Source organism: Neoarius graeffei, chromosome 2 (assembly GCF_027579695.1).
Source record: "Neoarius graeffei isolate fNeoGra1 chromosome 2, fNeoGra1.pri, whole genome shotgun sequence".
Taxonomy (NCBI): Eukaryota; Metazoa; Chordata; class Actinopteri; order Siluriformes; family Ariidae; genus Neoarius; species Neoarius graeffei.
Window position 1 is genome coordinate 107,333,097 of NC_083570.1, and position 26,674 is coordinate 107,359,770.

General features: G+C 44.9%; 1 protein-coding gene across 3 annotated transcripts in view; it reads left to right on the forward strand.

The window, feature by feature from the left end:
* Positions 1-654: 654 nt before the first annotated feature.
* The window catches only part of anxa6 (annexin A6), a 106,915-nt gene continuing 80,895 nt past the window's right edge, over positions 655-26,674 (forward strand). For all 3 annotated transcript variants that reach the window (XR_009654102.1, XM_060915340.1, XM_060915341.1), the window contains exons 1-2: positions 655-762; positions 13,232-13,289. Coding sequence is in view for 2 of the 3 variants with exons in the window: in XM_060915340.1 (XP_060771323.1) it covers positions 13,281-13,289 (9 nt within the window). In the remaining variant the exon portion in view is untranslated. The remainder of the gene's footprint in view (positions 763-13,231; positions 13,290-26,674) is intronic.

Here is a 26,674-nt window from a genome sequence, read left to right on the forward strand (position 1 = left end):
TATCTAGCACTTCAATCATTTAAATTCAAGATGGTCGACAGACTGCGGGTACAGATGGTTGTGGTGGACTTCCTCTCTCGGCCGGGGGGAGTCGGTGGCAGGCCTAACAGCCGTACTATATACTATATAGTCAAAAACTGCAATTACTGTTGCAATGTCTGTGTCTATGTGTCAGCCCTGTGATGACCTGGCAACTTGTCCAGGGTGTACCCCGCCTTTCGCCCGTAGTCAGCTGGGATAGGCTCCAGCTTGCCTGCGACCCTGTAGAACAGGATAAAGCGGCTACAGATAATGAGATGAGATATATGTAATCATGCCCTTAAGACAAAATCACGCCGGCTATGTGGGGGTTTATCTTTTTTAACAGATTTATTAACATCTGTTAAATACCACCATTAACAATATTTACAATATGTTCCATACAGTAATTTAGAAATACAACTCTCTGTATTTTCGTAAATATTATCCTCCAACTCTACATGATTGCATTGCCGATAAATTGTTAGCAGTATGTCTAATTAAAGCACTGCCCGTAATATACTACAAGGAAAACTGAAAGTTGGTGCTGAGCAAGAGGTGCTGCAATGATGACGTCAGAGCCGCGCGAGAGCACCGGAGAGCAGCTGCCTTGTTGTCGCCCATTCTGGGGCTGGACTGCGGCGGTGGAGTGTGTGTGTATGAGTGTGCGCGTGTGTGTGTTAGAGAGGGAACCGAGAGAACCGTGTGTGTGAACTCTGCAAGGCGAGCAAGAGCACACAAGAGGTGAGCAAACCCACACACACACACTTTTTCTGTTCACAATGCTGCTATTTTAACGTATTTAATGCATGACGTAAGCAACCATATAACGGGAGCCTGTGAATGATGAAAGAGAAAGTTACTCTCCATTTCAGACATATGGACCCATTTCTTGTCCTTTAGTACCTCTATAATGATTATTAGGTGCTTATAATGCTTTTAAATCACTTGAATTGTAAAGTGTATGATGTATGTCATGTATGCAGTGTATCTATTGTGTGTATAAAGTATAAGCTGATTTAATAATCCTACAGAATGACATGTTAAAAGGCATGGTATGTTATTTATACTGTATATTAATCTATAGGGAAAGGGCCTGAGACCTCTGGGTGTGGCAGTGGACATGTCCTCTCTCTCTCTCTCTCTCTCTCTCTCTGTGTCTATTTTTGGACTTTGCTTTAAACTCAAACAATGTCGTAATATACCATAGTGACAGCTCGTCCTTCGTCTTTATAACTTCTACACAATGCATAGGTTTACTTTTACATTTTATTAGCCTACTTATCACGCTTATCCAGGATTAAATGAATGAATATACGAGGACATACAAGGATATAAATAGTTTGAATATAAGTATATATATGGACCAAGAGTAGAGACGGATCGTAACTGTAAATTGTATTGCTTTCTTTACTTGTTCCCTGTCTGCAGATTTATTTCATGTAAGTCCTATAAGTTTATGGTGCATTCCTGCAGCACTTGGTGTTCGTACAGCTATCATGCGTCCATGCTTGGGAGAGAAAAAGCAGACTGTGTGAGCATAGAGTTATGGAGTATATCCTGTGGAAAACGTGGCCTTGTCTTGAGACGCCTGGGAAAACGTCCAAGAGAATTTTTCCATCAACATGTCGGATTGAAGGGAGGTCGGGTTTTGGGGGAGAATATACTGTATATAGAGTGCTGAAATATAGAATCTAGACAGCATGAATAAACATTAATCCGTGTAAGTTCTCATTTCACTTTGGGCTTGACATTCCTTATAGCTGAGTCATGAATGAACCCAGATGGACTGCAGCAGTACCCCAGTCATTAAAAGGGGATTCCAGGCTCAGAAAAAAAAAAAAGCACACAATTTAGCCTTTATGCACAATGTAGGTGATCAGGAGAAATATTTTTGGCACCGGAAATTGTATTGAGTAATGAAATCTAATGAGTAGTGGAAGTCTGTCTTACCCAAACTACTTTTTTCTGTGAATACTGTTCAGTATAGTCACTTGTTTCAGTAGTGTGCTTCATAAGGATACGCAGGGGCTTACTGCAATCTATAAACATTTGTGTCTGTGTCTATGTAACGCTCCAAATATTCATATATCTTTTTATATTTAAACCTAAAATGGGTGTGGCCTTAACCGGAAGTTTTTTTTTTTCAGAAAATGTAAATAAGTTATTAAGTAAATATGAAATTCACATACCGTATGGAGCGGCACGGTCATGTACTGGTTAGCGCTGTTGCCTTGCAGCAAGAAGGTCCGGGTTCGAGCCCCGTAGCCGACGAGGGCCTTTCTGTGTGGAGTTTGCATGTTGTCCGCGTGGGTTTCCTCCAGGTGCTCCGGTTTCCCCCACAGTCCAAAGACATGCAGGTTAGGTTAACTGGTGACTCTAAATTGACCGTAGGTGTGAATGTGAGTGTGAATGGTTGTCTGTGTCTATGTGTCAGCCCTGTGATGACCTGGCGACTTGTCCAGGGTGTACCCCGCCTTTTGCCTGTAGTCAGCTGGGATAGGCTCCAGCTTGCCTGCGACCCTGTAGAACAGGATAAAGTGGCTAGAGATAATGAGATGAGATGAGATGGATGTGCCAGAAACCCAACCAATGCCTGCGGGTCATTCTCAGTCAAAAGGGATTAATGATCCAAAAGTGGAGTCTGGTCCATTAACACAAGTACTTATTGCCATGTTTGTTTTCAGCAAACAAACAAGCTATTAAAACCAAGAAGTACACTGAAAAGAAGTGGATATACAGTAGAAACCACTCAATGGGATTAGATCCTTACACACTAGCAAAGAAGGATTTTTCCTATGAGTTGGAAAATTATCCATCCGTTGAGCTCCCCGACATCTCAAACTACGTGCTGCTGCTGGTAGACATCGTTCTACATGGACACACAGATAAAAACCTGGAAAAGCATGGAGGAGTACAACTTTTTTATATGTGGCTGGGTTAAAGATCTGGTGATTAAGATAGATGGCGGTAGATGGCTCTAAGTGCAGGAAGAGTGTTATCAGGCGTGATATTTACAAAAACACAACACAAATAAAAGAAAAACAGGAAGCAGAATCATCTCATCTCTCATCTCATTATCTGTAGCCACTTTATCCTGTTCTACAGGGTTGCAGGCAAGCTGGAGCCTATCCCAGCTGACTACAGGCAAAAGGCAGGGTACACCCTGGACAAGTCGCCAGGTCATCACAGGGCTGACACATAGACAACCATTCACACTCAATTTAGAATCACCAGTTAACCTAACCTGCCTGTCTTTGGGGGAAACTGGAGTACCTGGAGAACATGCAAACTCCACACAGAAAGGCCCTCGCCGGCCACGGTGCTCGAACCCAGACCTTCTTGCTGTGAGGCGACAGCACTAACCACTACACCACCGTGCCGCCCTAGCAGAATCATTGAGCAGAATATTTAAACAGCATTATAAACATAGCTAGAAACAAACGTGACAGTGATAATGATTATACTTCGCAAAGCCTCCGTGAAAACAGTGTCTGTATCTGCACGCGCTCATTGCGCTCATATCAGGTGTTTCCCATAATGACCGAGTCCCAAAAGCATGCCGCTCAAGCTGAAGTGTGCAAAGGTGTGACAGTCAAGTGTTCACCTGCTGTGTGACCATAACTTTTAGTTCACCTGTATATTGCCATCAAAATGCCAAATTTTCATCAATAACTCATCGCAAAGCATCGCGAGCTGTAGTGTGACCGTAGCTTAATGAGGCGGATGTGATGTCGGATGCAACACAGCAATTGGACCCTACCACGAGTAAAAATTAGCTTCAACTTGAAAAAAAAATTTGTGGCCCACTAGATGGCCATGGCCCAGTGGTTGAGAAGCACTGTCCTAAAAGTAGATTCATCCATTATCTGAAGCCACTTATCCTGTCCTACAGGGTCGCAGGCAAGCTGGAGCCTATCCCAGCTGACTATGGGTGAAAGGCAGGGTTCACCCTGGACAAGTCGCCAGGTCATCACAGGGCTGACACATAGAGACAAACAACCATTCACACTCACGGTCAATTTAGAGCCACCAATTAGCCTAACCTGCATGTCTTTGGACTGTGGGGGAAACCGGAGCACCAGAGGAAACCCACGTGGACAACATGCAAACTCCACACAGAAAGGCCCTTGGGCTCAAACCCAGGACCTTCTTGCTGTGAGACGACAGTGCTAACCACTACACCACCATGCCGCCCACTAAAAGTAGATATTTACAGAAAATAATTATTTTTTAAGAAAAGATTTCTTGCTTTCTGATGAACCTCGTTGTTTCCCCCCAAAAATATAAACAAACTAATCGCCTAATAAACTACAATGATCCTGACCAGGCAGTTACTAAGGATGAATGAATGAATGAACACTGTAACAGCATCACACAGTGATTCCTTCTCATGTTCATGAACCTATTCTTTCTTTGTCCCATAAGCTTCATATTGAACTGCACACTCGCATGAAAGTCACTATTTTGTTATTTCCAAGTCTCAGGTATATGCCTTGTGAAATGTTCTGGCAAGCTGAATGCTTTGTCTTTTGAAGGCAGCTATCTTGGACAGAAGACATCACATTTGTCGGCATTCTATGCTTCACCTCTCAAGGTTTAATAATGCAATCCATTATAATCAGAACTTTAAAAAAAAAAAAAAACAGCCTCCGATTGGGAAAAATGCAATGGAACGATCATTCAACTCAGAATTCCAAGTCAGGAGCTCTTCGGTTCTCCGACATAAACACAGCTGAAGTGAAAACAATATGGCGGTGCAGAGTAAAGTAAATCGATTTGTCTTGGCATCATTAACTACTTGGTACAATGAGATTTTTATTTGTTTTAGATTCCCTCAGCCTGATTTTACTCACATAAATCACACAGAAATACAGTACGTTTGGGCACGGCTTCTAATTCAATGTCTTTTCTTTATTTTTATTAATTAAAAGACACGTCTTCATGTTTTAAAGTAACGATGGATGTCGTTTGTCTTTACTTAGTTGAGTGGTTCTTGACATCATATGTATGGATTACTACAGGTTTGGTGTTGAATAGGGCTATTTATTATTTACCAGAGGTGGACAGTAACAAAGTACATTTACTTGAGTACTGTACTTAAGTACACTTTTTGAGTATCTGTACTTTACTTGAGTATTAATTTTTTTGGCAACTTATGACTTTAACTTCACTACATTTGAAAGGCAGATATTGTACTTTTTACTCCACTACGTTTCTATCAAGGTCCTCGTTACTTGTTACTATGAAGCAGCTTTGAACGTGGATGTTTTTTTCCTTTTCTTTTCTAAAACGTGATGGTTTTTTCGCAGGTGACACTGAGACAGCCGATCAGTAATCACTAGGGTCACGTCACGTCCATAGACTATAAAATCAAGCTCAATGATTTCTCAGCAGCTTTATTTGAACACGATCAGTTGATGGTAGAATGTAAGGAGGCGGTTCTTCTGGGGAACGCACGCGCTCATGGCCCATGAACCCATGTTTCAGTTTTCTTAAATGATTAAAGATTAATTTCATTTTAAATGTTTGTTTTGTTTGCCGAAAACGAGCCACATCATGGCCTCCAAAAACTCACCGTCCGACCTGCGGGAGCATATTGAGGGATATAAACGTTTTATTCCAAGAGAAAGCGTACAACAAAGTTGTCTGTGCTTTTAGAGCTAGCGATAATGTTGCAATAGCTATGCAATCTGGTTAGTCAAATGACTTTCTATGGATTTGCCCACCAAGTTGCCACAGCCTTGTCCACGGCTAACGTTAACACATAGCTAGTTAACTTGTCACTGTTAGTTAGCATGTAAAAACAGAGTTACGCTAACATGTATAATGTTAACTTATCTGAAGTCTTTTCAGAAATGTTTTAGCATAATCTTGCCAAATAAACAGAATGTAGAAATCTTTATTTTTTAGTAGCATTAGCTACCCAATATGATTTCAAGTTTGAAAAGAGTTTGCTAGCATGTCAGGTGGAGCTTCACTGACTAGCTAGCTTAACATTAAACCACCATGATGGCACAGCATGCGTTCATTTTGTGAATTCACATTTCTATCTTTGGTAACTGCATTAAGTTTTGTAAGCATTGTGGCAATAATACAACGATGCGTTGACAGAAAATTTACTTTTATTACTTAAGTATTTTTAAAAGCAAGTACTTTAACTTAAGTAAAAATTTGACTGGACAACTTTCACTTGTATTGGAGTAACATTTGACCAGTGGGATCTGTACTTTGACTTAAGTAATGAACTTGGGTACTTTGTCCACCTCTGTTTATTTATGGTTTGATCTCAAATGCATTAAGAAAGTAAGGAACTCGTCCACTAATTAACTTTTGACGAGACACAGCTGTTAATTGAAAAGTATTCCAGGGGACTACCTCATGACGCTGGTTAAGATAATGGCAATAGTGTACAAAGCGTCATCAAGGTAAACGCTGGATAACTTGAAGAATCTAAAAAATAGAACATTTTGTTTTTTTAAACACATTTTTAATTTACTACATAATTCCATACATGTTCCAGGTGCTATTTCATAGTTTTGATGTCTTCAGTATTGTTCTACAATGTAGAAAATACAAAATACCATACAGAAAAACCTATGAATGAGTATCGTAGGTGTGTATTAAAACTTTGGACTAGGAGTGTAATTTATGTTGAATTTCTTTATATGTTTATCAAATTCAGAGGCTAGCCAGACAAATACGACCATCTGTGTTTTTCCAAGTGGAACCAATAGTTAAACTCCATGGACACACACCTATTATTATCGCTATGCTCTATAGACCACCCAAACCATCAAATACTTTCATTAATGAACTCTCAACTATTTTAACTTCCTTCAGTGCTATGTCTTCAAACATTATTTTACTGGGGGATTTTAATATCCACTTTGACCACTTGGATAACTTATTTACTAAAGATTTTAAGGCAATGTTAGATTGTTTTGATATGGCCCAATATATTGATTTTCCTATGCATTCAAAGGGCCACACTCTTGATTTAATCTGTTGTATTGGCATTGCCCCATTTAGTATCAGTTCAGCTGACCTACCCATCTCTGACCATAAACCTGTCTTATTCAATGCTAACCTACTGCTCAGTAAGTTAAAATCACATCACATCATATCTTTTCACAACATCAGACATGTAGAGAAGGAGGATCTTATTAATTTAATTGCCTCAAGCCCAAACCCTGTCTCTGCTTTTCTATCTTCAAACCTAGTGGACTATTATAACAGCTGCCTATCCTCTGCACTTGATGCCCTCGCCCCTGTTAAAACTTGGGTTGTTTCCTTTACCCACTCTGCCCCTTGGTATACACCGGAGCAACGGCAGCTCAAGGCAGCAGGACATCGCCTGGAGAGGCTTAGTGCAAAAACTGGACTTACTATTCATAAACAAATGTACTCTGATCATATACTTCACAACAAAAATATGCTATCAATAGCGCAAAAACTCATACCTTACTAATGCCATCAGCTCTGGTGAAGGGAATACTAGGAATCTTTTCTCTACTGTGAAAAATCTACAACCCCGATTCCAAAAAAGTTGGGACAAAGTTCAAATTGTAAATAAAAACGGAATGCAATGATGTGGAAGTTTCAAAATTCCATATTTTATTCAGAATAGAACATAGATGACATATCAAATGTTTAAACTGAGAAAATGTATCATTTAAAGAGAAAAATTAGGTGATTTTAAATTTCATGACAACAACACATCTCAAAAAAGTTGGGACAAGGCCATGTTTACCACTGTGAGACATCCCCTTTTCTCTTTACAACAGTCTGTAAACGTCTGGGGACTGAGGAGACAAGTTGCTCAAATTTAGGGATAGGAATGTTAACCCATTCTTGTCTAATGTAGGATTCTAGTTGCTCAACTGTCTTAGGTCTTTTTTGTCATATCTTCCGTTTTATGATGCGCCAAATGTTTTCTATGGGTGAAAGATCTGGACTGCAGGCTGGCCAGTTCAGTACCCGGACCCTTCTTCTACGCAGCCATGATGCTGTAATTGATGCAGTATGTGGTTTGGCATTGCCATGTTGGAAAATGCAAGGTCTTCCCTGAAAGAGACGTCGTCTGGATGGGAGCATATGTTGCTCTAGAACCTGGATATACCTTTCAGCATTGATGGTGTCTTTCCAGATGTGTAAGCTGCCCATGCCACACGCACTAATGCAACCCCATACCATCAGAGATGCAGGCTTTTGAACTGAGCGCTGATAACAACTCGGGCCGTCCTTCTCCTCTTTAGTCCGAATGGCACGGCGTCCCTGATTTCCATAAAGAACTTCAAATTTTGGTTCGTCTGACCACAGAACAGTTTTCCACTTTGCCACAGTCCATTTTAAATGAGCCTTGGCCCAGAGAAGACGTCTGCGCTTCTGGATCATGTTTAGATACGGCTTCTTCTTTGAACTATAGAGTTTTAGCTGGCAACGGCGGATGGCACAGTGAATTGTGTTCACAGATAATGTTCTCTGGAAATATTCCTGAGCCCATTTTGTGATTTCCAATACAGAAGCATGCCTGTATGTGATGCAGTGCCGCCTAAGGGCCCGAAGATCACGGGCACCCAGTATGGTTTTCCGGCCTTGACCCTTACGCACAGAGATTCTTCCAGATTCTCTGAGTCTTTTGATGATATTATGCACTGTAGATGATATGTTCAAACTCTTTGCAATTTTACACTGTCAAACTCCTTTCTGATATTGCTCCACTATTTGTCGGCTGAGAATTAGGGGGATTGGTGATCCTCTTCCCATCTTTACTTCTGAGAGCCGCTGCCACTCCAAGATGCTCTTTTTATACCCAGTCTTGTTAATGACCTATTGCCAATTGACCTAATGAGTTCCAATTTGGTCCTCCAGCTGTTCCTTTTTTGTACCTTTAACTTTTCCAGCCTCTTATTTCCCCTGTCCCAACTTTTTTGAGATGTGTTGCTGTCATGAAATTTCAAATGAGCCAATATTTGGCATGAAATTTCAAAATGTCTCACTTTTGACATTTGATATGTTGTCTATGTTCTATTGTGAATACAATATCAGTTTTTGAGATTTGTAAATTATTGCATTCCGTTTTTATTTACAATTTGTACTTTGTCCCAACTTTTTTGGAATCGGGGTTGTACTGAAACCACCAGTATCCAGCCTTAACAATAACCTCCCTAATGACTACTGCTCTGTTTTCCTGAAATTCTTTGATTCTAAAATCACCAACATCCATGAACAGCTGGCCACTGCAAATGTCATCCAGCCTGAACTGCTGGCAGCAAGTGCCACAAAACTAACCTCACCTAGTGCCTTACGTGACTTCAGTCTTCCAACTGAGGACTACATCTCTGAGCTCATTACTAAATCAAACTCTTCAACCTGCTTTCTGGATCCCATCCCCACCTCTCTAGTTAAAGCATGCTTATCAGCTTTAATAACCTTGATAACCTCCATTATAAAATCCTCTCTGACAACCGGCACAGTCTCATCATTACTAAAAGTTGCCATAGTCAGACCAACACTGAAAAAATCTGGACTGGACTGTAATGACCTCAACAACTATCGTCCTATATCTAACCTGCCATTCATTTCCAAAATACTTGAGAAAGCAGTTGCATCTCAACTTCTGATATACCTCCAATATCATAACCTTTTTGAACAATTCCAATCTGGTTTTCGCCCTCAACACAGTAGTGAAACAGCGCTTGTTAAGATCACAAATGATCTTCTTCATACAGCTGATACTGGTCTGTTGTCTATCCTCGTCCTTCTGGACCTCAGTGCCGCTTTCGACACAATATCCCATCAACTTCTGTTAGAGCGGCTAATGAGCACAAGAGTCTGTGACACTGCCTATAAGTGGTTTAAGAGCTACTTATCTGACAGAACCTACTTTGTCCAGATCCAGGACCAGCGATCTGAAAGCTCCACCCTCCATCATGGAGTTCCACAGGGATCAGTACTGGGGCCACTCTTGTTTATTGTCTACCTCCTTCCCCTTGGTAACATTTTCAGGCACTATGGAGTACAGTTTCACTCATATGCTGATGACACCCAGCTTTATGTGTCCACTAGGCCCACTGCCAGCATCCCACCCAGTGCCCTCACTGCCTGTCTCCATGACATACAGGCATGGATGACAAGAAATTACCTAAAACTCAATAGCAGTAAAACTGAGTTTCTACTCATTGGAATCACAACAACACTTCAAAAATGCAATATCAAATCACTCTCTATAGGTGAGGACATTATACCAGTCTCTAAACAGGTAAAGAGCCTTGGAGTTATCCTGGACAGCACCCTCTCATTCTCCAACCACATCAATAATGTCTGTCGAACTGCGTTCTTCCATCTCAGGAACATCTCCAGACTGCGTCCTGTACTTACCCAGCACTCTGCTGAAGTGCTTGTTACTTGTAACACCCTGGTAACGTCCCACATAGACTACTGCAACGCAATTTTGACAGGCATCCCAAACAAACTCACCCATCGTCTACAGCTCATCCAAAACTATGGCATGCATTATTACCTGAACAATCCTTCCACCATGTTTCACCCCTGCTGATCCAACTACACTGGCTTCCAGTATCCCAATGTATTGACTTTAAAATTCTGCTAATCACTTTCAAAGCCTTCCACAATCTTGCCCCTCCATATATTAAAGAACTCCTACAGACCTACGCACCCTCCCATTCACTACGGTCATCTAACACAGGATTATTGGCTGAACCAAATGTCAGACTCACTACAATGGGAGAAAGGGCTTTCTCATATGCCGCTCCTAAACTATGGAATTTCCTTCCCTCACGTATCTGTACCCTGGACTCTGTTTCACAATTCAAGAGTGCACTTAAAACTCACCTTTTTAAATTAGCATATGGGCTCTAAGCCACCCACTTGCTGTTATGATTTTGATGTTTTTATCATTGGTTTTTCTTTTTAACGTTGACTTTTTATCTGTAAGGTGACCTTGGGTGCTTTGAAAGGCGCCATGAAACAAATTAAATGTATTATTATTGTCTCATCTCATTATCTCTAGCCGCTTTATCCTGTTCTACAGGGTCGCAGGCAAGCTGGAGCCTATCCCAGCTGACTATGGGCAAAAGGCAGGGTACACCCTGGACAAGTCGCCAGGTCATTACAGGGCTGACACATAGACAACCATTCACACTCACTTTAGAGTCACCCTGCATGTCTTTGGACTGTGGGGGAGAACATGCAAACTCCGCACAGAAAGGCCCTCACCGGCCACGGGGATCGAAGCTGGACCTTCTTGCTGTGAGGCGACAGCGCTAACCACTACACCACTGTGCCACCCCTATTATTATTATCTCATCTCATCTCATTATCTCTAGCCGCTTTATCCTGTTCTACAGGGTCGCAGGCAAGCTGGAGCCTATCCCAGCTGACTACGGGCGAAAGGCGGGGTACACCCTGGACAAGTCGCCAGGTCATCACAGGGCTGACACATAGACACAGACAATCATTCACACTCACATTCACACCTACGGTCAATTTAGAGTCACCAGTTAACCTAACCTGCATGTCTTTGGACTGTGGGGGAAACCGGAGCACCCGGAGGAAACCCACGCGGACACGGGGAGAACATGCAAACTCCACACAGAAAGGCCCTCGCCGGCCACAGGGATCGAAGCTGGACCTTCTTGCTGTGAGGCGACAGCGCTAACCACTACACCACTGTGCCACCCCTATTATTATTATTATTATTATTATTATTATTAATAGCGCATGTTTAGATCAGAACTCAGGCAAATCGATTTGGTTATGAGGACAATGGATTGCAGCACCAATCAGGAATTGTATCAGAAATATAATAGTTTCTAATTTGAAATGAAAGTGCACATAGACATGTAGCTGAGTGATGTCCAAAGTGAGCATGTAAAGATTCGGGTGTGTATTATGAAAAGGGTTTGGGGTGAGATAGTACTAGCTACATTAGCCTTGCAGCTCTTGAATAAAACTAAAGAAGCAAACATTAGTCACAGACACACCTTGTGTCCGAAATCACTCACTTGTTCGCTACTCCCTACTCACTATTTAGGGAATTACTACACTACCGTTCAAAAGTTTGGGGTCACTTTGAAATGTCCTTATTTTTGAAAGAAAAGCACTGTTCTTTTCAATGAAGATCACTTTAAACTAATCAGAAATCCACTCTATACATTGCTAATGTGGTAAATGACTATTCTAGCTGCAAATGTCTGGTTTTTGGTGCAATATCTCCATAGGTGTATAGAGGCCCATTTCCAGCAACTCTCACTCCAGTGTTCTAATGGTACAATGTGTTTGCTCATTGCCTCAGAAGGCTAATGGATGATTAGAAAACCCTTGTACAATCATGTTAGCACAGCTGAAAACAGTTGAGCTCTTTAGAGAAGCTATAAAACTGACCTTCCTTTGAGCAGATTGAGTTTCTGGAGCATCACGTTTGTGGGGTCGATTAAATGCTCAAAATGGCCAGAAAAAATGTCTTGACTATATTTTCTATTCATTTTACAACTTATGGTGGTAAATAAAAGTGTGACTTTTCATGGAAAACACAAAATTGTCTGGGTGACCCCAAACTTTTGAACGGTAGTGTATATAGAGGACTATATAGTGAGCTCATGAAAAAAAAAACACTTTCAGACACTTCTCCGTCGTGCCTTTATTTACGTCATCGCTGTCGCACAATTAAAACGTGCCAGATCGCTAGCCGTGCTTTCTGCCATAATTACGTAATGTTTACTACATTAAAAACAGTTAAACAAAATTCAAAAATACTCAGCATATCATCAAAAGTCAAACGGAAATGTACTTAATATTCTCTTGTTGCTGCACTGGTTGCTCCTCTCTGTTATCTGCCTTTTTTTTTTCCAGTGCGACCGCAATGCATGATGGGATATATTGCTTGATTAGTGACCATCGGTTGTACACTACTTTTCGTGATGCATTGTGGGACAGTTTGAGTTCACTATATAGGGTGTAATAATTCTCACTATACATTCAGACAGCACTACAAAATAGCGACCTCACCATATAGTCCACTATATAGTGAGTAGGGAGTGATTTCGGACACTTGATTTCAGGCTGCAAAATGATCTACATAACATTAGTTTTATTTTTTATGTGTTTTTGTACTAATGCGTTCTCTTAACCCTCACAGGGCTTCTACATCACTTGTACAAAATAAATAAAAATGTAATTTTTTTCCTAGGTACAGTTTTAGTCCATCATTCCATTGAGACCCTTCAAGAAAAGGCATCATGGGCAAGGTAAGCCAAAGCTAAACTCAAGCTAAACCAAAGCGTCTATTTCACATGAATGAGTTTTGCAGTGTTTAGCCGATGATGCTGAGATCCTGAGGCTGATTACTGATGAGTCATTGCACTGCATTTCTGCTGCATTGCATGCAGGAATGGGCAGCAGTGGGACACACACACATACTGCTTATAACGTGTCCTGTGACAATAAAGTCAGCCATAATTGAGCACACAAAATAGCTCATGGAGCATTTGCAGTTATCAGAACTCTCACATGCTTCCCTTATAAAAACTGACTTTGGTTTACATCTTTGCTTTATAGTAAGTAAAGAGTAACACACTTTGGGGTGTGCTGTTATTGGAAAATAATCAATGATGATGTGGTGTGAGGAAGCAGAGTTACTGTTACCATCTTGAAGCGTGTTATTGATCTTATACTACAAACAATTACCCAAAGATTACAATGTTTAATTTGCTAAAGGACAGTGTGTCATACTATTTATCTATTTATAGTTACATTTAATGCTTCTGAACATCCAAAAAGTTTTTTCTCTCTCTTTAAGTTTATACTGCAAGCCAGTTGCGAACCATTACTATTAGAGCTGGGCTTGAGCTCAGCCAAAACTTAGTCAGATACCAAAAAAGCAACAGGGCAAAGGATTCTGTAAGAGATTAGTGGCAGGCTGCCAGTTTGCTCCATTGTGTGTAGCTGTTGATGTTGATTTTAAAAGTAACTAAGTAAATTACAGACGGAAATGAATACTAAAGTCTGAGTGAAAAATACTGTAGCGAGCGTGTGTAGAAGGAAAGTCTGGAGACAGAAATCTTAGTTTCTCGGTTGTTAGTCTGTGCTACTTGCTCTCAATAGCACTGGCTTGACCGCTTTATTAGCATTCACTAACACTACTGATGAACGCAACACTGGCTGGAAGGTGACTTCACTGCTGTGCTGACGGCACTGACTCGCGGTTAAGCTCCCGCTGGCCTTCGAGAAGGCTGAGGGTGATACATTTTTAGTCCCTTCCACTCATCTCATCTCATTATCTTTCGCCGCTTTATCCTGTTCTACAGGGTCGTAGGCAAGCTGGAGCCTATCCCAGCTGACTACGGGCAAAAGGTGGGGTACACCCTGGACAAGTCGCCAGGTCATCACAGGGCTGATACATAGACACAGACAACCATTCACACCTACGGTCAATTTAGAGTCACCAGTTAACCTAACCCGCATGTCTTTGGACTGTGGGGGAAACCGGAGCACCCGGAGGAAACCCACGTGGACACGGGGAGAACATGCAAACTCCGCACAGAAAGGCCCTCGCCGGCCACGGGGCTCGAACCTGGACCTTCTTGCTGTGAGGTGACAGCGCTAACCACTACACCACCGTGCCGCCCGTCCCTCCCACTATAAATCAAAATCTGATTGGTTAATTCATCTGTCACTTCCTACATAAACATACACTGCCATGGCCTTCTGTCCAGGCAATGAAGTCCTAACCAATGAGTGAGCAGCTCTAAACTCTTCTCAGCCTAGAGACAACAAACAAAAATATCTCATTGGATAGCTCGATTTTAATGTTTTCAGGACAGTAACCCTTTCATTTCTGAAGCAAATTTGAGAGAAAATGAGGCCAAATTAGAAGAGAATATCTCTCATCTCATTATCTCTAGCCATTTTATCCTTCTACAGGGTCTCAGGCAAGCTGGAGCCTATCCCAGCTGACTACAGGCAAAAGGCAGGGTACACCCTGGACAAGTCACCAGGTCATCACAGGGCTGACACACAGACAACCATTCACAGTCAATTTAGAGTCACCAGTTAACCTAACCTGCATGTCTTTAGACTGTGGGGGAAACCAGAGCACCCGGAGGAAACCCACGCGGACAACATGCAAACTCTGCACAGAAAGGCCCTCGCCGGCCACGGGGCTTGAACCCAGAACCTTCTTGCTGTGAGGCAACAGCGCTAACCACTACACTACCGTGCCACCCTAGAAGAGAATAATTATCATTAAATAATGAAAGCAATTAAAGGGTGAAAGAAATTAAATATAACATTTGAAATGTTATGTTTGGGCATTCTCTGAATGCCAAGAAAGCCCTGCTGACTCCCCTCTGCCGTGAGTTGGCCTAGTGGTTAGCATGTTCACCTCGCAACTGGAAGATTGTGAGTTCTACTTATACCAAAGACCATCATAAAAATGGTACCATCTGGCGAGGCACCACAATCCAGATGTGAGTAAGAAGTCAAACTTCTGTGGTTACCAGAAGACCAGCCCCCTCAGAGTAACTCTATATAATATGCGAGAGGCCAGGGGCTTTAGAAATGGAGATTGATGCCACCTTCATGGTCTGATTAGTACTTGGATGGGAGACTGCCTGGGAAGGCCAAGCCCTGGCACAGGAGGGACTTGAACTTTTTTTTTTTAAGTTCATAAGCAGCTTGCCATGTTACTGAGAAGCAGTAAATTGTAAACTCCTTCATCCAGAAGATTTTCCCATGGTGGAAAGCAGATACCACTGAATCTACCATTCAATTTAATAGCCTCTGATCAACTTGTAAGTTTGTTCAGAGTCTGGGGTTGGCCTGTTGTTACACTGTCATAAATAGGGGTACAGTAGAAGTTCATTTCTGTCCCTCAAGGTACAATCTACACTAATGTACCCCCCAGGGCTCATTATTGGACTTCAAGGTAACTATTTGTGCCTTTTTATGGTCAAGAAGGTACTTTATTTTCTAAGAGTCTACTTTGCGAATGGTGATGATATTGAGAAGGAATAATTATCCTTTTCAAACATCAGTTTCAACACATGACTATTGTTTTTGCCCCTTTTTTGGGGGATAATCGATTTCTTATCATTGCACCAGATTAGTACACCTCTTGTTCAAAACTTTTTGGAGCCTTTGGCTGCAATTACAACTTCTGGAATATGTCTGTATCAGCTTTGCACATCTGGATGTTGATATTTTCATAGTTAACGTTGCTGAAGCTCCGTTAGAATGAATGGAGAATTCTGGTGAACAGTGCACAGCGAACGGCTTCTTTGCTGACTGACTGCATTTTGTTCTAAAATGGGGTTGTAGGTAACATGATCAAGTGGGGTTTTTTTCTGCATAGTTATAACAAATACACAGTTTGGTTAAATAGCATCCATGGCAATGACATAAGGATATTATAGGCATGCTAATGATTGAAATACATTAACATAATTATTAGCTCATCCAGCCAACAGGTGATGAGATTATACTATCATGTGTTGTCCGTTGTCTGTCTGGCATTACCCACATTTCACGAAACTCGCTTCTTCTTTCTCAATTCTTGACTGATTTTTATTCTTTTTGGCAGGAAGGTGGGTCTGCCTGGGCTTCATATACTGTAGCTTCTACACAAATTTGCATAATTGCAATTAATAATGAAAATATGGAGTAATCAATCCCTAATGAGCAGTTTCCACACAAAGCGCTTCTTCTCCCTCAATTCTTCACTGATTTTGATTATTTCTGGCATGAAGGTAGGGTACCTAGGGTGCATATAACTTCTACCCAGATTTACTTAATTACAATTATTAATGAAGTTATGGACTAATTAAGTCTTAATGAGCAGTTCAAGAAAAATTGCTTCTTCTCAGTCAATTCTTCACCTTTTTCGATTCTTTCTGGCAAATAGATCAGTATTCCTAGGGTGGATATAGCTTCACTTCAGCCATTCCTGCTGGTCCAGAGAATTGAACCAACAACCTTTTGGTCCCAAAGCTGCTTCTCTAACCATTAGGCCATGGCTTCCTCTTCCCACCTTCTACTACTGTTCAAAAGTTTGGGGTCACTTTGAAATGTCCTTATTTTTGAAAGAAAAGCACTGTTCTTTTCAATGAAGATCACTTTAAACTAATCAGAAATCCACTCTATACATTGCTAATGTGCTAAATGACTATTCTAGCTGCAAATGTCTGGTTTTTGGTGCAATATCTCCATAGGTGTATAGAGGCCCATTTCCAGCAACTCTCACTCCAGTGTTCTAATGGTACAATGTGTTTGCTCATTGCCTCAGAAGGCTAATGGATGATTAGAAAACCCTTGTACAATCATGTTAGCACAGCTGAAAACAGTTTAGCTCTTTAGAGAAGCTATAAAACTGACCTTCCTTTGAGCAGATTGAGTTTCTGGAGCATCACATTTGTGGGGTCGATTAAATGCTCAAAATGGCCAGAAAAATGTCTTGACTATATTTTCTATTCATTTTACAACTTATGGTGGTAAATAAAAGTGTGACTTTTCATGGAAAACACAAAATTGTCTGGGTGACCCCAAACTTTTGAACGGTAGTATATAACCATGACACAATGGTCCGATGCACAAAATGCTCCCTTTTTTTCATTCAGCAACTCCTTGACTCCACCTGGACCAAAAAAACAGAGAAATACCACAAAAGTTTCAGTAAGTAGAGAACTTACCAAACAAAATAGCCTTTTTTTTTTCACTGAAGTTTATTATCATAGCACTCTATTGGACCCGGTACCAGGTCTGTTGGGTTTAAGAAATTAATGCAAAAAAAATACAATTTAACTTATTTGTCTGAAAATGTATAAAACTTCATTACATTTACTTTATTTTATTTTCTTTCTAAATGTAACAGTGTAACTGGAAAGGCGCTCCCGTCATGGAATCACCCATATCAAAAAGTTTCTCCCAGTACATTCTGATCTCGGACTTGTCTTTTCTGAGTTCGTCTTTCCATCTGCTCTATCATCTCTGTGAGCTTGCGTGTGGGTGGTGGGATGTTTGTATACTGAAGTGACCGTTGCTAAGGGCTCTATTGTAGCGTATGTTCCCCTCTCACAGCTGTCCTATCGAAAATGGGCCTTGAAATGAGCTGAGATAAACTTTGGCTTTAAGGCAGAGGTTTCTGGCTCTCGGCTATTTTTCCAGGTGGGGCAAAAAGAAACGTCTCGAGCAGGAAATATAATGGAAGTGAAAGAAGAAGCAGAAATGCACAGTCAGATAGAGTTTGTGCTCAGTCAGACAGAAACAGGATTCTGCTCGAAGGTGAACTGCACTATATGAGTAAGATGAAACCCCCCCACCACCACACACACACACACACACACACACACACTGCGTCTAAATGATGAATCCATGGGGCAGCTGTGGACTTGGACAGGTGTCAGCTGTTTGCTCTCCATTCCCTGCATTCATGCCTTGTGTGTCTTAATGGAGACTTTTAGGAGTGGCTGTAATGTAGAAGAAGGAGCTGTAAAAGAAAAACAAAAGCTGCAACTATATACAGCAATGTGCATAAGTATTCATCCCCTTCCTTGAACTTTTCACAATCTGCTTCATTACAATAAAGACGGGCGGCACGGTGGTGTAGTGGTTAGCGCTGTCGCCTCACAGCAAGAAGGTCCGGGTTCGAGCCCCATGGCCGGTGAGGGCCTTTCTGTGTGGAGTTTGCATGTTGTCCACGTGGGTTTCCTCCGGGTGCTCTGGTTTCCTCCAAAGACATGCAGGTTAGGTTAACTGATGACTCTAAATTGACTGTAGGTGTGAATGGTTGTCTATAGGCCCTTTTTCAGCTCACTTCAGCCCGACACGGCTCGCGTTTCGACTACCAAAAAACAGCATGACTCAGCTTGCTTAGCCCCTAAAACTCGCACCGTTTTGGAGTGGGGCCAAAGCGAGCCGAGTGAGACTGGGGGCGTGAGCAGACACTCCCCTGTGCACTGATTGGTGAGGAGGAGTGTCCTCACATGCCCACACATGCCCCGCGAGCACGCTGGGATCTGTAAACACCGTAAACCCGGAAGGAGAAGAATTACTAGAATTATGAAGCCTTATGCGCCTCGCCTCATCTATACGCTCTTGCCAGTATCTGTTGGCGTTGTCAGTGACAACAAGCCACAGCACCAAGACCAGCAACACTAACGACTCCATGTCCTCCATGTTTATTGTTTACTATCCGGGTCGTGAGACTACCGCTTAAAAGCTCACTGATGTCACTGTTTGCGCTGCTTAACGACATCACGTGACGTCCACCCACTTTCGCTAACTCCACCCAATGTGTCCACCCACTTCCAGCCAGCACGGTTCAGCGCGGTTGTAGTCGAAATGCAACTCCAACAGCCCCACTCAGCTCGACTCAGCACGGCACGGCTCAGCCCGACTCAGCTGCGTTTGTAGTGGAAAAGCGGCATTAGTGTCAGCCCTGTGATGACCTGGCGACTTGTCCAGGGTGTACCCCGCCTTTCACCTGTAGTCAGCTGGGATAGGCTCCAGCTTGCCTGCGACCCTATAGAACAGGATAAAGCGGCTAGAGGTAATGAGATGAGACAATAAAGACTGAATTTGGGATTTTTTTTTTTGGGGGGGGTATCGTTTAATTTACACACAAAAATGTCTAACATTTGCAAGCGAAAAATATTACTCAGGTTAACTAAACACCAAAGCAGACGTTTGTTTGCTGTTTGCATAAATATTCACCCCTTTGGCTACAAGTCCAGTCTTCTGAGGTGTGTCTCTGTCAGTTTTACACATCTGGAATCCTGATATTTTTTGCTCATTCTTTTTGGCAAAACAAATTCAGCTGTGGTTTACTCATCACACCAGAGAACCATTCCATCCATGTTTCCTGAATCTTCAAATAGGATTTCATAGCTTTTTTCTCCCCAACAATGGCTTTCTTCCCAAATTTTTCCATAAACCCCAGCAGTGTGTCATGTTTGAGCTGTGAACACTTTCCCAGATCTGAGCTGTGAATTTCTCCAGCACCTTCGGAGATACTCATGGCCTCTTCTTTTCTTCTCTGACTAATCCCCACTTTACCAGCTGTAGCGCGGACAATGCGTGGGTGGAGCACAGAGGACGGCAGGACAACGTTTGGAGGGAGTAACAGCGTGTTTTATTAATAAACTTTTCAGTTTAAACGAACTCGCAGCACACAGACACACTCTCAGCCTCCACTCCCGGGTCGCGCTCTCTCTGCTCTCTCTCAGCCTCTTAAAATAGGGAGCGGTTTACTGGGAAAACACACACAAAACACAGGTTAATTACCGTCAGGTGTAGCGAATCTGCCACTCACCTTCCCCGGCTCCACCCTCCTGTCACAGACCGATGCTTGACCACGCCCCCGCTGCCACATACCCCCACCGCCCGACTCAGGCCGGGCGCCCGTCCGGCCCGCAGCCGACTCCCCCCCCCCTTGACGGGAGAGGAAGTCCGCCACGACCATCTGCGCCCCCGGCCTGTGGACCACCTTGAAGTTGAAGGGTTGGAGTGCCAGATACCAACGGGTGATCCGCGCGTTGGCATCCTTCATGCGGTGGAGCCACTGGAGGGGCGCGTGGTCCGAACAGAGGGTGAAAGAGCGCCCCAGCAGGTAGTAACGGAGGGCGAGGACCGCCCACTTGATCGCCAGGCACTCCTTCTCAATGGTGCTGTAGCGCCCCTCACGCACTGACAGCTTGCGGCTGATGTATAGGACTGGGCGGTCCTCCCCCTCCACCTGCTGGGACAAAACGGCCCCCAGCCCTCTGTCCGACGCATCCGTCTGCAACAAAAAAGGGAGAGAGAAGTCAGGGGAGTGTAAGAGTGGCCCCCCACACAGTGCAGCCTTTACCTCAGAGAAAGCCCGCTGGCACTGCTCCGTCCACTGGACCGGATCTGGTGCCCCCTTTTTAGTGAGGTCAGTCAGCGGGCTGGTGACGTCCGAATAATTAGGTATAAACCTACGATAGTAGCCAGCCAGCCCCAGGAACTGTCTCACCCCCTTTTTGGTCTTGGGCCTCGGGCAGGCCGCAATCGCTGCAGTCTTATTAATTTGGGGACGCACCTGCCCGTTGCCCAAGTGGAAGCCCAGATACCGTACTTCCACCCGCCCAATCGCACACTTCTTCGGGTTGGCAGTGAGTCCCGCCCGCCTCAGCGACCTAAGGACGGCCCTCAGGTGTTGCAGGTGCCGCTGCCAGTCATTGCTATAAATGATGATGTCGTCTAGGTACGCGGCCGCATAGGTGGCGTGCGGCCGGAGGACTCGGTCCATCAGCCGCTGAAACGTAGCGGGCGCCCCAAACAGCCCAAACGGAAGTGTGACGAACTGGTGTAAGCCGAACGGTGTGGAAAAGGCCGTTTTCTCTCGGGATAATGGAGTCAAGGGGATCTGCCAATATCCCTTCGTCAAATCCAGTGTCGAGTAAAAGCGAGCCGTGCCTAGTCGATCGAGCAGCTCATCAATACGAGGCATTGGGTATGCGTCGAATTTAGACACCGCGTTGACTTTTCTATAGTCCACACAGAACCGGACCGACCCGTCGGCCTTGGGAACCAAGACCACTGGGCTGCTCCAGTCACTGTGGGACTCCTCGACGATGCCCATTTCGAGCATGGCCTGAAGTTCTTCCCGAACCACCTTTTTTTTGTGTTCGGGTAGTCTATAAGGGCGGCTACGCACTACCACCCCCGGGGGCGTCTCTATGTGGTGTTCTATGAGGTTCGTGCGACCGGGCAGGGGCGAGAACACATCCGAAAACTCGGCCTGCAACTGGGCGACCTCCGCGAGTTGGGTCGGGGAGAGGTGGTCTCCACAGGGGACCGGAGAGGTACGTGATGCCAATGACCCTTTGGGGACCTCCGGCCCCAGCTCCGCCTTCTCCGGAACTACCGACACCAACGCCACGGGGACCTCCTCATTCCAGAGTTTCAGCAGATTGAGGTGGTAGATCTGTAGCGCCCCCTCCCTGTCCGTTCGCCTAACCTCGTAGTCGACGTCCCCGACTCGCCGTGTGACCTCAAAGGGTCCTTGCCACTTGGCGATTAATTTGGAGCTCGATGTGGGCAACAGGACGAGTACCTTCTCTCCCGGAGTGAACTCTCTAAGGCGCGTGCCCTTGTTGTACAGGCGGACTTGCCGTTCCTGGGCCTGCCGCAAATTCTCCTGAGTTAGGTGGGTGAGCGTGTGGAGTTTTGCGCGCAGATCCATAACGTACTGAATTTCGTTTTTGCTCTGTGAAGGTCCCTCCTCCCAATTTTCCCGCAGTACATCTAAGATGCCGCGCGGCTTACGCCCGTATAATAATTCAAACGGGGAAAACCCCGTGGAGGCTTGGGGAACCTCTCGCACTGCAAACAACAAGGGTTCGAGCCACTTATCCCAGTTACGTGCGTCCTCACTTACGAATTTTTTAATAATATTCTTGAGGGTGCGATTGAACCGTTCAACTAAACCGTCCGTCTGTGGGTGATAAACGCTGGTGCGGATCGGCTTAATACCTAGTAGCCCATACAGTTCGCTCAGTGTTCGTGACATAAACGAGGTGCCTTGGTCAGTCAGAATCTCTTTCGGGATTCCAACCCGGGAGATGACGTGGAAGAGGGCCTCTGCAATACTGCGTGCTGAGATATTGCGAAGAGGCACCGCTTCCGGGTATCGCGTTGCATAGTCCACCAGGACTAATATAAAGCGGTACCCTCGTGTTGACCGATCTAATGGCCCAACGAGATCCATCCCAATTCTTTCGAACGGGGTCTCGATTAATGGTAGGGGGCGCAAGGGCGCTTTTGGAATGGCCGCTGGATTTACTAACTGGCATTCGCGGCACGCCGTACACCACTTACGGACGTCGCCGCGAATCCCCGGCCAATAGAATCGGGCCATTATCCGGGCGAGTGTCTTATCCTGCCCGAGGTGTCCAGCCATGGGATTAAAGTGGGCCGCCTGGAATACCAATTCCCGGCGGCTCTTTGGAATTAATAACTGGGTGACTCGCTCTTTCGTCTGAGTGTCCTGCGTCACTCGATATAATCTATCCTTCAAAATGGAAAAATAGGGGAAGGACGGGGTGGCGTTCGGCTGGAGCGTTTGACCATCGATTACTCTCACTTGGTCAAACGCGTGTCGCAGAGTCTCGTCTCGCGATTGTTCCAGTGGGAAATCCACGAGGGATTCCCCAATAGAAAGAGGAGGGGCCGGCGGCTCCTCCCCCTGTCGCGGAGGTGACGTAGACGGCTCTGCGACCGCCGCTCCAGCCAAAGCGACACCGGGACCCTCCCCCGTCAACCGGCAGGACCCACTCTTTACTAGGCGTGCCATTAAACCCCGAAATCCCGGCCAATCGGTCCCCAAGATCAAAGAGTGGGTAAGGCGAGGATTAACCGCCGCCTTCACTATAGATTTTTCCCCTCTAAAATATATGTGGACTGACACCAACGGGTAGCTGTGAATATCCCCGTGCACACACAACACCTTCACCCCTTGTGCTCCCCCCAATGCCTCGTCTTGCACCAGGCTTTGGCGGATTGAGGTCTGATTGCAGCCTGAATCCACCAACGCCTGATATGTAGCCCCTTGTACACTTACCGGTATGCGATACGCTCCGGCCCGATCGAGGGCAGCCTCTGGCGCGTCGGGGATCCGCACCACCGCCCCCACCTCCATCGCTGCACATTGTTGCTGCAGGTGGCCCGGTTCCCCGCAGCGCCAGCAAACCGGCCCGGGCCTCCCCTCTGCAACTGTGTTCTGGGGCTCACTCACCTGAGGGGGGGGAGAGACAGACACAGAAGGGAGAAACGGGAGGGCACCACGGGTGCGGCGGGCCGGCTGGGGTGGGGCCGGCCCCCGCCTCCGTGGTGGGGGAATGGGGCGAGGACGGGACACGGGAGGAGGGGGGGAAGACAGAGAGAGAGGGGGGGGAAGACAGAGAGAGAGAAGAGGAGACAGAAGACGATGTCATCCGTTGTCCTGCCGCCGGTACAGCCGCCAGATGATCCTCCGCCAGTCCTACGGCCTGATCCAGCGACGCCGGGCGGTGGCACTGGACCCACTCCGCGGTTCCGGCTGGTAAGCGGGCAACGAACTGTTCCAGCGCCACCTGGTCGATGATTCCCTCGGCGTCGCGATCTTCGGCCCTCAGCCACCGCCAGCAGGCGTCCCGGAGCTGCTGGCCAAACGCGAACGGGCTGCCGGCTTCCTCCATCCGCAGCGCGCGGAAGCGCTGGCGCTGCTGCTCCGGCGTGCGCCCCACGCGCTGGAGGACGGCCCGGCGAAGGTCAGCGTAGGCCAGCCGGCGGTCGGCGGGGAGCTGTAATGCGGCCAGCTGCGCCTCTCCAGTCAGGAGGGGGAGGAGGCGCGCCGCGCGCTGCTCCATCGGCCACCCCGAGGCTTCGGCGACCTGCTCGAACAAGGTGATGAAAGCCTCGGGGTCGTCCTGCGGGCCCATCTTGGTCACAGTGAGGGGAGACGGGCCCGCGGCCGGGGCGCTGGTGGATCCTGCCGACGCGAGGAGCCGCCGGAACGCCTCTCGATCTTCCTGTTGAGCCAGCACCAGGGCTTCGAAGCGGCGCTCCTGCTCCGTTCGGAGCGTGACGAGTGCCTGGTGCTGGCTCTGCTGAGCCGTGGCGAGGGCGTGGACCAAGTCCGCGAACGGGGAGGATTCCATGGAGCTGTAGCACTGGTGCTCCACCTTTTCCCGGGTTTCGGCACCACTGTAGCGCGGACAATGCGTGGGTGGAGCACAGAGGACGGCAGGACAACGTTTGGAGGGAGTAACAGCGTGTTTTATTAATAAACTTTTCAGTTTAAACGAACTCGCAGCACACAGACACACTCTCAGCCTCCACTCCCGGGTCGCGCTCTCTCTGCTCTCTCTCAGCCTCTTAAAATAGGGAGCGGTTTACTGGGAAAACACACACAAAACACAGGTTAATTACCGTCAGGTGTAGCGAATCTGCCACTCACCTTCCCCGGCTCCACCCTCCTGTCACAGACCGATGCTTGACCACGCCCCCGCTGCCACACCAGCTCTTAGTGGAAAAGTTCAAGGGTGAATGAACACTTAGGCAAAGCTTGTCACAAAATAGCTGTAGTTATAAATAAGATATGAAACTTTTTTTTTTTAAAGTTGTTCTTCATGATATAGTGTTAGGTTCCTCCCCCCCAAAACGTTCACCAAGTCACATTTTAAAAATGAATAACTCTTTGAAACAAAAATTAAATATATGGAGTAAATCTATTTCCCTCAAATATACCAATATAATTATATACAGTAGTGTGCAAAAGTCTGAGGCACATGTAAAGAAATGCTGTCAACCAAAAATGGCTTAAAAATAATGAAATGAAATGTTTCAATATTGAGTGCTCGGAGAGCACAATATCCCCCACTGGCAACTCTGCCATAACTCTGGTAAAATGCAACTGAATTGAACAAAATTGCAATATGCGTATTATTGACATTATAACAAAGAATCCTATCAAGTTTTGTGAAATTCCTCCAAAAATTGTGAGAGTAGTTGATTTCAGAAGGTGAGCACCCTTCCCGGGCCCGACTGACGGACATCGCCATGACATAATCCCCCTTCGGGCCTTTCAGCCAGCAAGGGATAAAAAAATTGTGAGGGAAGTTGATTTCAGAAAGCAAGCACACCTTGATGAAATTGCCAAAGTACAAGTTTGTTAATAATCAAGGGCATAACTCTGGGAAAAATTATCCCAAATTAAACGAAATTTCAATATGCATATAACTGTCATATAGCAAAGCCTTTTGCCAAGTTTGGTGAAATTCCTCTACAAATTGTGAGAGGAGTTGATTTCATAAGAACGTACACCCTCATCTTACATCTATCGCACAAGGCGGCTGTTCCTCATGCTCTGCAGGTCAAAGTTAAGATCCTACGACCTACAATATATAACAATCGGCATATCCATCCATTATCTGTAGCCGCTTATCCTGTCCTACAGAGTCGCAGGCAAGCTGGAGCCCGTCCCAGCTGACTATGAGCGAAAGGCGGGGTACACCCTGGACAAGTCGCCAGGTCATCACAGGGCTGACACATAGACACAGACAACCATTCACACTCACATTCACACCTACGGTCAATTTAGAGTCAGCAGTTAACCTAACCTGCATGTCTTTGGACTGTGGGGGAAACCGGAGCACCCGGAGGAAACCCACACGGACATGGGGAGAACATGCAAACTCCACACAGAAAGCCTCTCACTGACTGCTGGGCTCGAACCCAGACCTTCTTGTTGTGAGGCCACAGCGCTAACCACTACACCACCGTGCTGCCTCCTCAATTGGCATATTAATATTTTATAATATTAATATTTCATGAGTCTCATCAAGAATATATATCAAACATTTTAAAATAGAATTAAGATTTTATCGTACATAGTAAAGATTATAGATTTGAGTATATATTTATTTAATATTTCCTTCATATATATTTATTGATATTCCATTCTAATCAAGGATCTTTGATTTTTTTTTAGGACTTTCTTTCAAGTTTTATAGTATAGAGTTAAGATTTATGATTTATCATTTATATTTAAGATTATAGATAGAAGTATATGTTTCAGATTTTATTCTTATTTATTTATTTATTTATTTATAGCTGCTGCGATAACCTGGCAACT